Below are 14,574 nucleotides of genomic sequence, written 5' to 3' on the forward strand. Positions count from 1 at the left end.
TCCCTTTCTGATGACATGGCCCAGGAATTTAAGTTAGTAGACCCAACACCAACCCATGTAGAACACTACTAGTTACCGGTAGACAACCAAAAACTTATTCCCGCTCCTTGCCTTCTGCCAGGCAGCCAAAATTCTATCCATACTACTATATTTCCTGTAATACAATGGGCTCCTGTTTTGTTCAGAGCTTCACTTTATGGCACCTTGTCAAAGGCCTTCAGAAAATCAAGTAAACAACATCCACTGACTCTCCTTTGTCTATCCTGTCTGATGTTTCCTCAAAAAATTTCAACAGGTTTGGCAGGCAAGATTTTCCCTTATGGAAACCATGCTGACTTTGCCCTATTTTATTATGTACCCCAAAACCTCATTCTTAATAATGGATTCTAACATCTTACCAACCACTAAGTCTGGCTAACTTGCCTATAATTTCCTGTCTTCTGTCTCTTCCCTTCTTAAAGGATGGAGTGACACCTGCAAATTTTCACTCCTCTGGAACCATTCCAGAATCTAGTGATTTTTGAAAGATCTCTACCTCTACAATCTCCTTAGCTACCTCTTTCAGAAACTTGTGTGTAGTCCATCTTGTCCAAGTGACTTATCTACTTTCAGACCTTTCAGTCTTCCAAGTACATTCTCCTTAGTAATAGGAATTATACTCACTTCTGCCCATTGACACTTTCAAGTTTCTGGCATACTGCTGGTGTCTTCCACAGTGAGGACTGACACAAAATACTTACTCAGTTCATTTGCCATTTCTCTTTTCCCTATCACTACCCCTCCAGCATCATTTTCCAGCAGTGCAAGATCCACTCTCACCTCTCTTTTACTCTTTAGATATCTGAAAAAGCTTTAGACATCCTCTTTTATATCATTGGCTAGCTTACCTTAATATTTCATCTTTTCTCTCCTTATTACTTTTAGTGTCTTCTGTTGGTTTTTAAAATATTCCCAATTCTCCAGCATCTCACTCTTTTCTGCTATATTGTGTGCCCCCTCTTTTTCTTTTTTGCTGTGTTTGACTTCTCTTGTCATCCACAGTTACCTCATTCTCTCTTCAGATTGCTTCACTTTCTTCGGGTTGAACTGATTCCGCATCTTCAGAATTACTCTCAGAAACTCCAGACATTGTTCCTCTGCCATTATCCCTCCTAGTGGCTCCTTCTGATCAACTTTGACTAGTTCAATTCTCACGCCTCTCTGTAGTTACCTTTACTCAATTGTGATACTGCTACATCCGATCCCAGTATAGCTTCTCCCTTTCAAATTGCAGGGTGAATTTTATCACTGTTTCCTAAGGGTTCCTTTACCTTAAACTCCCTAATCACATCTGTTTCATTACACAATTCCAAATCCAGAATTACTCCTTCCCTAGTGGACTCAGCCACAAGCTGATCTAAAAAGCCGCTTTTCAGGCATTCTGTAAATTCTTTCTCTTGGGATCCAGTACCAACCTGATTTTCCAAACCTACTTGCATATTGAAATCTTTTATGACCATCATAACATTGCTCTATTTACATGCCTTTTCTATCTCCAAAATTGTTACCTTTCAGAGGTGTGTAAAAAAACTCCCATCAGGGTCTTTTTAATCCTTACAGTTTCTTAACTCTACCAATAACGATTCTACATCTTCTGATCCTGTCTCTTCTTGCTAAGGAATGTGATACAAGTTTATAAAATAGGGTAGATGATCAGAATCTTTTTTTTTTGTCAAATCTTAGAGGACATGCATTTAAGAGGAAGAAAATGGGGTAAGCTTTTTTTTAAACAGATCAAATGTAGGGTATAGTCTACCAGGCGGAGTGGTGGAAACATATACAATAATAATGTTTAAGAGGCTTTTACATAGAGACATGAATACACAGGGAATGAAGGAATGTAATCACGTACAGGCAGGAGAGAAATAGTTCAATTTGGCAGCATGTTTAGGGTAAACATTGTGGTCCAAGAGGACTGTTCCTGTGTTGTGTAGCTCTATGTTTGATAAGATTTCTTTTTTCTTGGCAACAGAGCCATCTTACCACCTCTGCCCATCTGCCTTTTTAGATAGTATGTTTATCCATGGATGTTTAGCTGTGATCTTCTTTCAACTTCATCTTTGCAATTTTCCACATCATTCCTGCCAATTTCTAGCTGTGTTATAAGCTCACCTACCTTATTTTGCATACTGTGTGAATTTAAATATAACACTTTCAGTCCAGTATTCAGCATCCTTCTTCTGAATTTTGTGTCCATGTTCTCTGAAGTTAAATTCTTATCCCTTTCTAAATTCTGTTTTTTTTTATTCTGGAGACTTAAATAACCTCTCCTACTTTCCCCTTCCCTTTTATTTTATCCATACTTTTCCAAGCTGTTGATCCACTTCCTTATTATCTAGTTTAAAGCTCTATTCACATCTCTTGTCCCAGCATGGTTCAGGTGGCGCCTGTCGCATCAGAACAGTTCCTTCCTTTCCTCAAACTGGTACCAGTGTCCCACTTCAAACTCACTTCTCCCACACAATATTAGAGCCATGCATTTTAACTCTCTGATCTCATTAACCCCTGTGCCAATGTACAAGGATGATTACTTTTTTTGTTCTGCATTTTACTTTAGTCCATGGTTGCTCAAATTCCCTCAGCAGAGCTTTATTCCTTCTTCTTCTTATGCTGTTGATACCCACGTGAGCCTTGACATCTAAATCTTTCCCCTCCCATTCCAAATTCCACTGCAGGTCAGATTTCTCTCCTCCACCTCACTTTTGAATGGCTACTCAAATGATGGTGCCACATTTCAGTTGCTTATCCTTTCTACAGCTTCCATTCCCATCCTTACAGTCAGTAAGACTATCAAACCTGGTTCCCATTCCTGACAGATTCTCATATCTAAAAAAGAAAATTGTTTTTCTTTCCTCAGGCAGCAAATGATCTGCTGAGTATTTCTCACATCTGCAGCTGTCAGACTTTTGCATCACTGGAGTCATTAATTGCATATGGTACAAAATGACTGGGAGAAGCTGATCTGGCTCAAACAAAAAGAGAGGTTCGACACAATCTTTCTATGGTTAGCAATTTGATTTTTTTTAAACACAGCAGTCAAAAAACAATGGTTTCAAGTGCGTTCAAAAGGAAGTATTGTATAGTTGCAAATAACAGTCCATTAAGTTCTATCCAAAACCACTCTCAGCCAAAGTTCTTTTATAATGCAGAATTTTGGTTGCAACCGCAGCTCAGGATCTTTTCATTACAAAATGAAATCCACTATTTTATTGCTTCTTTTCCATATCTCCATTAGTCTTCCTATTTTTCAGACCCCCCCCCCATGACTCCATGTGATTTCCTCATTGCACCCTCTGTTGTCCTTCCATCTTTTAAGAATGACACAATTGTTGTCAACCATATATCTACTGCAGAGTTGATAACATCAAAATCTCAGTTACTCAGCTTTAAAAACAAATTCCAGTTAAAGAATAGTGCTAAGTATTTCACAAACTGAGTCCCATCATCAACTGCAGTCTATATTATGTTGCTTAGCCACAGTTCAAAGCATCTACGTTGACTTTTTTACATGGGCATATATATCACAATATTAAATTACAAATATATTTTCTGAATTGCATCAGACCACAAATTGCATACTTGTCAGATTTTTCCTTAAAACTGCAGATTAAGGATTCAAATCTAATTTAATGTAAATCAAGATTTCCAATGTCTACATGAGTACTGCTTTCATTGTTCAAGCAAATATTTTGGGTTTTATTTTTGGCAATAAGAAAATTAGTTTGGGTGAATAATGTGCTGACATTACCAATGCAGATGTTGAGGAAAATAAAGTAATATTATTCAACATTGGCTTGGTAGATTTCAGAAAGCGTTATGTGGTTTTTCTCTGGTTGGCTTCTCTCTAAGCAGGTTCTGGCTAATGAGAGGGGGAGCTGGAGAGTGCAGCCTAGAATTCCACCGCTCCCAGAAAGTATCAAAAGGGTATTTGCACAAGTGCAAGAAGACTGGAATATGAAGGCAGGGAGGTACTGCTGAGATATTGTAAGGCATTGGCCAGACCACATTTGGGATATTGTGAGCCATTTTGGGCCCCATACACATGAAAAGACGTGCTGGCCCTAGAAAGGGTCCAGAGGTGGTTCACAAGAACAATCCTAGGAATAAAAAGCTTAATGTTACAGGAGCATTTGATGTCTCTGATTTGTCCTTGATGGAGTTCATAAAGATGAAGGGAAGGAGAATCTCACTGAAACCTACTGAAAGGCTTGAATAGAATGAGCATGGAGAATATGTTTCTGTCAGTAGGAAAGTCTGGGATCTGACAGCATAGCCTAAATATAAAGGGGCATCCTTCAGAACTGAGATGAGGAGGAATTTCTTCAGCCAGAGGCTATTGAATCTGAGGAATTCATTGCCACAGAGGGCTGTGGAGGCAAAAACACTGGGTGTACTTTAGGCAAAGATTGATTACTTCTTTTTTATTTGTAATGGGGTTAAGGGTTATGGGGAGATGGTGGGAGAATGGGCTTGGAAAAAATATCAGCTATGAATGAAACCATGATGGAAAAAACTCAACAAGACAAATAGCCTAATTCTGCTCCTGTGTCGCATGAACTAAAACAACCTAGCTACAAAACTGCAAGGGCACACAGCAGTACAGCTAGTCAGGAATGGCTTACAGCTCCAGTAACCCAAGTTCAATCTTGACCTCCATGAACGTCTGCATGAAATTTGCACATTCCTCCAGTATCCTAGTGGGATTCCTGTAACTTGCTCCAAGTTTAAGTGGATGGTATAATCTGAAGAGGAGAGTTAATGAAAATAGTTATAAAACAGTCAAACAGGGGAACAAGCCCATAATGTTTTTGCCAACCATAATGCTAAATTAAACTAATCCCATTGCCTGCACATAGTCTATCTGCCTCTTAAACATCACTATCATATGTGCTTCCATTACCTCCACTGGTGGTGCTTTCTACCACAGTGGTACCTACCACTGTGTAAAAAAATGTGTCCCATACTTATCTCTTATAATTTTCCTTCTCCTCTTAAGTCTATGCCTTCCTAGGAACAAAGACTTTGACCATCTATACCTCTCATATTCTTATGAACTTTTAACAGGCCCCTCCTCAGTCTCTGATGGTCTGAAGAAAACAATGCAAGTTTGTCCAACCTTCCCTTATACCTAATTTCTTATCCAGGAAATGTGCTGATGGAACACTTATGTACCTCCTCCAAAGCTTTCCTGTCCTTTCTGTAATGTGATTGCCAGAATGTACACGTACTCCAATATTAGCCAAACCAAAGCTTAATACAGTTCTAACATGACTTCTCGACGTTTATACTCAACGCCCCAACTCATTACAGGGGCAGGGGAGTCCCAGGAGACAAGAGAGGAATGAGTCAGAAACAGACTCATGCAGAAAGCAGAAAGCGGGTGGGGCTAAAGTGGAAGCAGGAAAGATGAGACTGGTGGTGAGATCATGGTGAAGAAGGCAGAAATGATGGAGGTGTCATACTGGATGTGGAGACTAGTAGGGTGAAAGATGAGGAACTTAGGGAACTCCTTTGCTGTTCTATCTGAGGAGAAAATGTGATTGGTTGGTCCCTCCGTGGAAATGAAGGTAATATGTGCCATGGCTTCATCAACTATGGCAGAGAGACAGCCATATTTCCAGAAAGAGGAGGACATTTCAGAAGTATTGAAGAAGGCAGCTGTATCTCGAGAACAGATGTGGCTGGGACAATCAAGTTGAGGAAAAGGGGTAGCATCCTTACAGGAGGCAGGGTGAGAGAGGTATAGATGAGTCACTGGGTTTATAGAAGATGACAGTAATAAAGCACGTCTCCTGAGATGGAGACATTAATACCCAGGTATCTCCTTAAAGCAAGATCAAGGTGTATATGAGCGCAGGGTGGAAGTTGGTTGAATGCTGATGAAATGGATGAGTTCTGCAGAAGTGTAGAAAGCAGCACTGATGCACATGTTGGTGTAGTGTAAAAAAAAGTTAATATGGGTGGTTAAAATTTTAAACATTGGATTCACTGGGAAACTGATAATAATCTAAAAGTGAAAATGGTGTTGGGTGTCATCTGGAAAATCTAGCCTGGCACCAAAATCCTAAACATGCCGGATTACTGAAATTTTACTATATAAATATAATGCATATTAGTCAAAAAAAATCAGATTACCAGCAAGGTTGAAAGTTGTGGATCTCCAGAATCTGCTGATTGACTCTTCCTTAATTAATGGAGTAGGAATTACTATTAAAGACAGCACTTAACACCCACTCCAGACTCTCTTAGGAAGGTGGTGGAGACACCATTTGGAACCACAGTCATTCTTACTGAAGTTAACATTATACAGGCTTCTATGATTTGGGCCCAATTACAAGGGAACAGCTGCAATACATATCCATGTCAAGACACTAGAGGTGAACTTACAGTAGACCAAGTTTCAAATTTTCCTGCGGCACCCAGCAAATTTGCTATCATTCCTGAAAAGATAGCCAATCTTGCACGATTTAGACAATGCAGTTCCAAACAGTTTTTGGAAATGGGATTGCCTCAAGAGATGGCAACTTCTCAGGCAAGATCTGTATATGTTTATATACAGTATATGCGAACCAACATGTATGCCCACCGACATGTAGTGAGCATTAATACCCAGACAGCATAACTGGTCTCCAAAAATCTTGCAAATAGATCAAGACCTGCTCCGAAACCTGTGTGGTAGTTGGTGTGCAAAAGATAGTCCATATTAAAAGAAACACACAAAGAGCTTTCACTCCTCAGTGTAAAGTTTGGGATCTGGAATGCTAAAATGCTGATATCCCCAGCAACCACAGACCTAAAATGCTGCTTGGCTAAAGTTGCTTAGGAGCATAAATGATTTGACATCACTGTGGCAAGTGAGGCACCACAAGCAAGAGATGACCATTTTTGAGAAAAACACAGGACACATCTTCTTCTGGAGAGTTAAGCCAGAATAAGGATACCTTTCTTCAGAGTTAGCCTCATTATCAAGAATGAGCTAGTCCAGCACCTCGGCAGAAGAATTTATGACACTGGGGCTAGCATCAGGATGGTATTGAGAACTTCAAGGTTATGTTTTGGGTATACACAACAACCAGCTTGAGTGGCAAAGGAATGCATTCTCTTACAAATTATCCATACTGATTTTCAGGCACCTCCTGCTCCATGTAGCAGTTTGAAGTTCTCAAATGAAAGCAAGTTAACCTCCACATCAAAGAATCACTTAAGAACAAATATAGGTTTGTCTGAGTATGATAGTTGCAATAGGATGAATTACAATTCTGCAACATCATATGAATGCTCAAATTTTGCACTGTTAATTCTTCATCTGCCTATTTAATCTGAACTAGTATTTTATAAGATGAAGAAAAAGTTCACAGTCATAAGGACTTCATCTCCAGGAAGACTAAACAGCAATTATACCTCAAAAAATTGTCAAGCAGCAACACACAAAAAGCTGGAGGAACTCAGCAGGTCAAACAGCATCTATGGAGAGAGCTGGGTGATCGACTTTTCAGGTCAAGACTCTTAATCTGGACAATCTAGCTGAAGGGTCTTGACCTGAAACATGGACTGTGCTACTTCTGGTGATGTACATAAAATGTATTCTGTGTAGAAGACTTCAAGGATTTCAAAAGGTTTAGCACTTCTTCAAAACGTTATTCAAGTACTGAATCATCATTTGATGGACAGTTATCGATGGTATGGTGCCCTGAGATGCAGAATCAATGGAGGCTTCCAAGGCCAGTGCTTACTGATAATATGCCACTATGGCACTATCATCCTTGCAAAGTCTCAGCAGTGTGAAGGAACAGAAGGATCTTTGGGTGTAAGTCCACAGATCTCTCAGAGTTGATAGAGTTAAGTAGGCATACGGTGTGTTGGCCTTCATTAATCAGGGGACAGAGGTAGTGGTGCAGTTCTATAGAAATCTGGTTAGAACGCACTTGAAGTATTGCATTCAGTTCTGGGCATTTCATTATAAGAAAGATTTACAACTTTAGAGAGCATGCAGAGAAGATTTACCAGAATGCTGTCTGAAGTAGAGAGCATGTCTCATGAGTAAAGGTTAAGTGAGCTAGGACTTTTCTCTTTGGAGAGAAAGAGAATGAGAGGAGACTTGATAGAAGTGTATAAGATGATAACAGGCATAGACAGAGTGGACCAGCCTGTACTTTTTTCCCCAAGGCAGAAATGACTAATATGAGAGGGCATAACTTTAAGGAGATTGGAGGAAAGTATGGAAGGATTGTCAGAGGAAGGATTTTTTTTAAATTGCAGAGCATTGGGTGTGTGGAATGCACTGCAAGGGGTGGTGATAAAGGCAGATACATTAGGAACATTTAAGAGATAGGACATGGATGAAAGAAAAATGGAGGGCTATGTGTAAGGAAAGAGTTTGATAGATCTTGGAATAGGTTAAAAGGTTGGCACAATATCATGGGCTGAAGGGTCTGTACTATTCTATGTTCTGTTACAGTGAGGAAGTAACAAGCAGGGTGGACAAAGGAGAGGCAGAGAATGTCATTTACTTGGATTTTCAGAAGGTGTTTGATAAGGTGCCACACGTGATGCTGCTTAACAAGATAAAATCCTATGGCATTACAGGAAAGATATCAGCATACATAGTGGAATGGCTGACAGGCAAGAAGCAGTGAGTGGTAATAAAAGGGGCCTTTTATTGTTGGCTGCTGGTGACTAGTGGTGTTCCTCAGCAGGGTTCGTAATAGGACCGCTGCTTCCCACATTGTTTTTCAATGATTTAGATAATAGGATTGATGGCTTTGTGGCAAAGTTTGCGGATGATACAAAGATAGATGGAGGGGTAGATAGTGCTGAGGAAGCAATGCGATTGCAGCAGAACTTTAACAAATTGGAAGAATGGTCAAAAAAGTGGTAGATGGAATATAGTGTTGGGAAATGTATGATAATGCATTTTGGTAAAAGGAACAATAGTGTGGACTATTATCTAAATGAGGAGAAGGCTCAAACATCAGAGGCGCAGAGGCACTTAGGAATCTTTGTACAAGACTCCCAGAAGGTTAATTTACAGGTTGAGTCTCTGGTAAAGAAGGCAAATGCAATGTTGGCATTTATTTCAAGGGGAATAGACTATAAAAACAAGGAGATAATGCTGAGGTTTTATAAGACACTAGTCAGGCTGCACTTGGAGTATCATCAACAGTTTAGGGCCCATATCTCAGAAAGGATGTGTAGTCATTGGAGAGAGTCCGGAGGAGGTTCATGAGGATGATTCCTGGAATGAAGGGGCTAACATATGAGTAGCGTTTGGCAGCTTTGGGCCTGTACTCATTGGAATTTAGAACAATGCGGTGGGATCTCATTGAAACCTACCAAATGTTGAAAGGACTAGATAATGTGGATGTGGAGAGGATGTTTCCTATGGTGGGGGTATCCAGAACTAGCGAGCACAGCCTCAAAATTGAGGGGCGACCCTTTAGTACAGAGGTAAGGAGGGATTTTTTTAAGCCAGAAAGTAGCAAATCTGTGGAATGGTCTGCCACAGACTGCAGTGGAGGCCAAGTCTGTGCATATATTTAAGGCGAAAATTGATCAGGCAAGGCATCAAAGGATATGGTGAGAAGGCAAGTGTATGGGGTTGAGTGGCATCTGGGATCAGCCATGATGGAATGGCAGCGCAGACTCGATGGGCTGGTTCTGCTTCTATGTCTTATGGTCTTCTATATTTTATGCCTATCCTGCCAGTGGCACAGGATATACTCAGGTGTTGTGATTAAGAAGTCTGGGATGCTGGCCAAAAACCACATCAGATTATTGTTTGATTAGCCAGTAGAGTGGGATGTGCAGCTTTGGGGATGTCACCAGCTGCTGGTGAAAAATATTTTGCTGTGTTGACGGGGCTAAAATATGCCTTTCTTACATTATAATCAAAAACACAGTTGAGTAGTTCCAATTTATGCACATTTTCAACCCATCGAACTCCCTGCTTCAGAGTCTCATTTTTTCAGGGGGTAAATCATTGACATAACTTTTTAAATACTATTCTATCATATTTGCCCCTTCCCTTCCTCTCATTTTTCTCGGATACTTAATTTTTTCCAATTCTTTCTCAATGCTTAATGGCTTAGGAAATGCTTGGCTGGTTGTTCTGATATCTCAGATGCCTCTTGCTTCATTTTTGCCATGATCTTATCACCTCACTCTTCCAGTAAAAGTTGGTACAAAAATATTTGAGGTGAAGTTTGCAAAAATTAAAGTTAAGCTGCAAAACTTGCCACAAGAGCAAAAAAAACTTTTCATTAAAACTTTTACTGAGATGTCTAATGCTAACTTCAGAAAAAGCTATCAGGAACTGAGAGTTGATCATTTTGCAAGTAAACAAACTTCAATGGAAATCATACAAGTATGCAGTGTCCATTTACAAAGTGTCATTTTTAATCACCTTTTCACTTTCATAGTCAAAGTGTCATACAGTATGGAAATAGGTCATTCAGCCCAAATGATCAAAGCTGATCAGGGTTTTCATCTAAGCTAGTCCCATTTGCCCTTGTCTGGTCCATATCCATATAATTGCCCAAGTACATTTTAAATGTTTAAATAATTATAAATTGGAAAGCTGTACCATGTTCCACGGTATAAGGGAGTCCTGCAAATTTGTTTACAGTTTAATTTGGCCATCCTCATCTCACTAAAACTTGGACTGCTTAACTGTTTATTCATTCTTAAATGGTAGAAAATTGATTCGCACTAAATATGAACAGGCTATTGTTAAAATTCAGAGGAAATAGCTCACAGGTTTACAGGAAACATCCAGGGCAACATCGTCAATTTCAATAAATTCCTGGGTTTTACTGAAACTGAAGAGGAAACAGTAAAAATAATAAAGAAAATAAATTAGCCAATCTTTATGCTTTCTTCCCCTTTGTAGATTAACAGGACATATTCCATTAATCATTAATGAATCATCTTCCTGATCCCATGCAATCAGTTGAAAACATGGTACATGTAACAAAATTGTAATAAGATGTTAACAAACAAAATATTTCACAAGAACAAGTCTACCTGCTGAGCCTGCTTCCCTACACAGTGGACAAACTCTCATAAAGCCAAATTCTTATTCCTAACAGGTTATTAGTCCTGACAAAGGGTCTCGGCCTGAAACGTCGACTGCGCCTCTTCCTAGAGATGCTGCCTGGCCTGCTGCGTTCACCAGCAACTTTTATGCGTGTTGCTAAGATTAACTGAATTATTTTCAGTGCCACTTACATGCTGGGGAGTCTCTCATCTAAATGTTATTGCTGATATTCAAGAGCCAATTCTAGAAAGAAAATATATTTTGTCAATCAGCCAAAAGAGAGGTAAACATCATAAATTGTCTAATGCCCATCATGGTTTACTTTCCCCATCAATACATTGGATACACATGTGCCCAATAGAGACTACTAAAATTCTATGAATACAACATTTTACAAATAATTTCAAGAATTTTTGAAATTCTTCACAAAAGATGTGCTGCACCAGACAAAACTCCATGAGAATCAACTTGTCTGCACTGGACTGCATTCTCTGAATTTTTTAAATTAAAAAAACTGGATAAGACCAAGAATGCTGTCTTATTCTTCTGATGAGAGATTCCAAGAACCACCAAACTCTGTTGCAAAACTTCATACCTCCATGTATCTTTTCATCGACAATATTATTAATGGAGCAGATGATTACAGGTGTTTTTATTGGGATTGCAAGACTCTGTTAGACATAGGTAATATAGAATACTGCAAGGCTCATCATTGGACCAATGGCAGGGCAGCTGTGTTGCCTCAGTTGTAGTGAGGACTAGGCCTTGATCACAGAGTCACTTTGGATATCACAGCCTGTTACAGCCGCCCGGGTGAGAGCAAGGTCCTCTGCTGAGTATGCTGGAATTATGCTGGGTTGCAAGGTGGCATCGCCTGTTGATGCTGCCCTTCAGTGTTCACTCAGTGGAAGAAGAACTGAACCAGGACAGTCTACAGTCAAGCCACTCAGGGACTTGGGCTACATATTTTTTTCTTTGTGATTGTATGTTTTTTCTGAAATTGTAACCATATATGCTATTTGTGCCATCTGGTATTTGCAGTGCACTCTGTGCTGTTGGTAATGCCTTTTACACCTTGGCCCCTGAAAAACGTGTTTGGTTTGGCTATGTTCATGCACGGTTGGATGATAATTAAACTTGAACTTAAGCTTGATTTTCAAAGTTTGAAAATGTCTGTTAAGGAAACCTTGTGCTTCTGCGAAGGTTTCATGATTAAGTAGATCCTGACAATCTTGGCCATGGGAAGCAAAAATATGCAAATTTTTATGATTTTACCAAAATATATGAGTTCAGTCTTCAGACAAATAATACTGTAATAGTTTACTGGGTACCACAGTAGCACAGTGGTTAGTGTGATGCTATTACAGCTTGGGAAGTTGGAGCTCACAGGTCAATTCCAACGTCATCTGTAAGGAGTCTGTACATCCTCCCCATGAAATGTATGGGTGTTCTCCAGGTGCTCAGGTTTCCTCCTGAAGTCCAAATATGTACTGGTTGTAGGTTAATTGGTCATTGTAAATTGTCCTGATTATAGGGGGTTGCTGGACAGCGCAGCTCGAAAAGGGCCAAGAGGGCTTATTTCATGCTGTATCTCAAAATAAATAAATTAAATACTATTTAAGAGCCAAATTTTGCAATGACTCTCACAACTGAAAAGAACTACAGAAAATAAAACTTTTTAACAAGAAAAAAGTAATTGGAATCAAACATTTTGCATCTATTGCAAATTTAAGGAAAATAAATGAAAGTCTGAGATGCAGATGAGAATGATATTCGGAGAACCAATCAGCAGGTGAGGCAACATACCAAAGGTGAAAGCAGAGTTAATGTTTCAAATCAATATCTTCTATTCTCCACATGTACTATTTCACTTGCTAATGGTTGGCAGCATTTTCAGATTTTTATCTTAACTCCCAACTTGTGAAGTGTTTTTTTCCCTTTTATTTTTCAAGTTATGTTTGTTTTAATACTTCTGATTTAGTTTCAATTAAGCATCTTAAAAACAGCTCTCACTAGAAAGCATGGATAGATAAAAACTATGAAAGAAAAAATCAATATTGAGGTAAAATTGGTGTCACATTCTAGATACTGATCAGTTCCAAATAACAACAACTATTTTGTTTCTGTTGCTTCTAAATATGGTCATCAATTTGCAAAGACTGAGACTACACAAAGAATTACTCATAAAAAAGAACAATGATTAAAATCTGAAACTAATTACTCAGACTACATATTGTTAGTTGTGTAGTTGAGACTAGGCTTCCTGACCACACAGAGGATTATTCAACACATCTTAATAATGGACAATTTATTGACAAAGATGACAACAGAAAATATATTTCAACCATACTTAAATGTTCTGGGTTCTCAAAGTTGTTTATGTGGGGAGGGCTTATTGTCGGAATACAAGGGTTACATCAGATGACAGCAAGTAACACGAAAAATTTAAAATGATTAAAATAATTTCACAACAATTACACCAGTTATACAATTACATATTAAGGCTGCAGCTTCAAACAGACCAGATTGAATCCAAGTAGGAGAGTGAGCAGCCAAATGTCGTGATCAATGTCAGTACCGATGACATGGGTACGAGGGGTGACGAGGTCCTGTAAAGTGAGTTCAGGGAGTTAGGTGCTAACTTAAAAGACAAAACCTCCAGAGTTGTGATCTCAGGATTGCTACCCATGCCATGTGCTAGTGAAACTAGAAACAGAAGGATCAAACAATTTAACACATGGCTTAGGAGATAGTGCAGGACGGAGGGCTTCAGATTTTTGGATCGTTGAACTCTTCCAGGGAAGGTGGGATCTATACAAAAAGGACAGTTTGCACCTGAACTGGAAGGGGACTAATATCCTAGTGGGAAGGCTTGCTAGTGCTGCACAGGGCAAGGGTTTAAACTAGAGTTGCAAAGGATGGGAATCAGAGCACCAGAACAGATAGTGGATGTTAAGCCTGCATACAAAGTCAGGAATCAAAAGGTTGAGCATGGTGCTACTAATGTTCTGAGCTGCGTATGTTTCAATGCAAGGAGTATTGTAGGAAAGGTGAATGAGCTTAGACCATGAATCAACACATGGAATTATGACATTGTAGCCATTTGTGAGACTTGACTGCAGGAGGGACAAGACTGGCAGCTCGATACTCCGGGGTTTCGTTGTTTTAGATGTGATTGAGTGGGAAGGAGCAGTGGTGTTACGACTCAGGGAAAATGTCATAGCAGTGCTCTGTCAGGACAGACTGGAGAGCTCGTCTCATGAGGCTTTAATGGGTAGTACTGAAGAATAAGAAAGGCATGACCACATTAATGGGATTTTATTGTAGACCACACATTATAGACGAACAAATTTGTAGAGAGATTGCAGATTGTTGCAAGAAACATCAGGTTGTGATAGTAGGTGATTTTAGCTTTCCACATATTAACTGAGACTCCTATACTGTAAAAGAGCAGGATGGGAAAAAGTTTGTCATGTGTGTTCCGGAAAATTTCCTTAATC

At 39.4% G+C, this 14,574-nt stretch overlaps 1 protein-coding gene across 8 annotated transcripts in view; it reads right to left on the reverse strand.

The window, feature by feature from the left end:
• rbks (ribokinase) overlaps positions 1-14,574 on the reverse strand; it is a 196,344-nt gene that overhangs the window by 103,416 nt on the left and 78,354 nt on the right. For 5 of the 8 annotated variants that reach the window (XM_063040667.1, XM_063040666.1, XM_063040671.1 and 2 more), the window contains one exon: positions 4,662-4,781. The exons of the other annotated variants lie outside the window; for them this stretch is intronic. In XM_063040667.1, coding sequence (XP_062896737.1) covers positions 4,662-4,781 — 120 coding nt within the window. The remainder of the gene's footprint in view (positions 1-4,661; positions 4,782-14,574) is intronic. 8 annotated transcript variants of the gene reach the window in all.

The sequence above is a fragment of the Mobula hypostoma genome, chromosome 2, assembly GCF_963921235.1.
Source record: "Mobula hypostoma chromosome 2, sMobHyp1.1, whole genome shotgun sequence".
Classification (NCBI taxonomy): Eukaryota; Metazoa; Chordata; class Chondrichthyes; order Myliobatiformes; family Myliobatidae; genus Mobula; species Mobula hypostoma.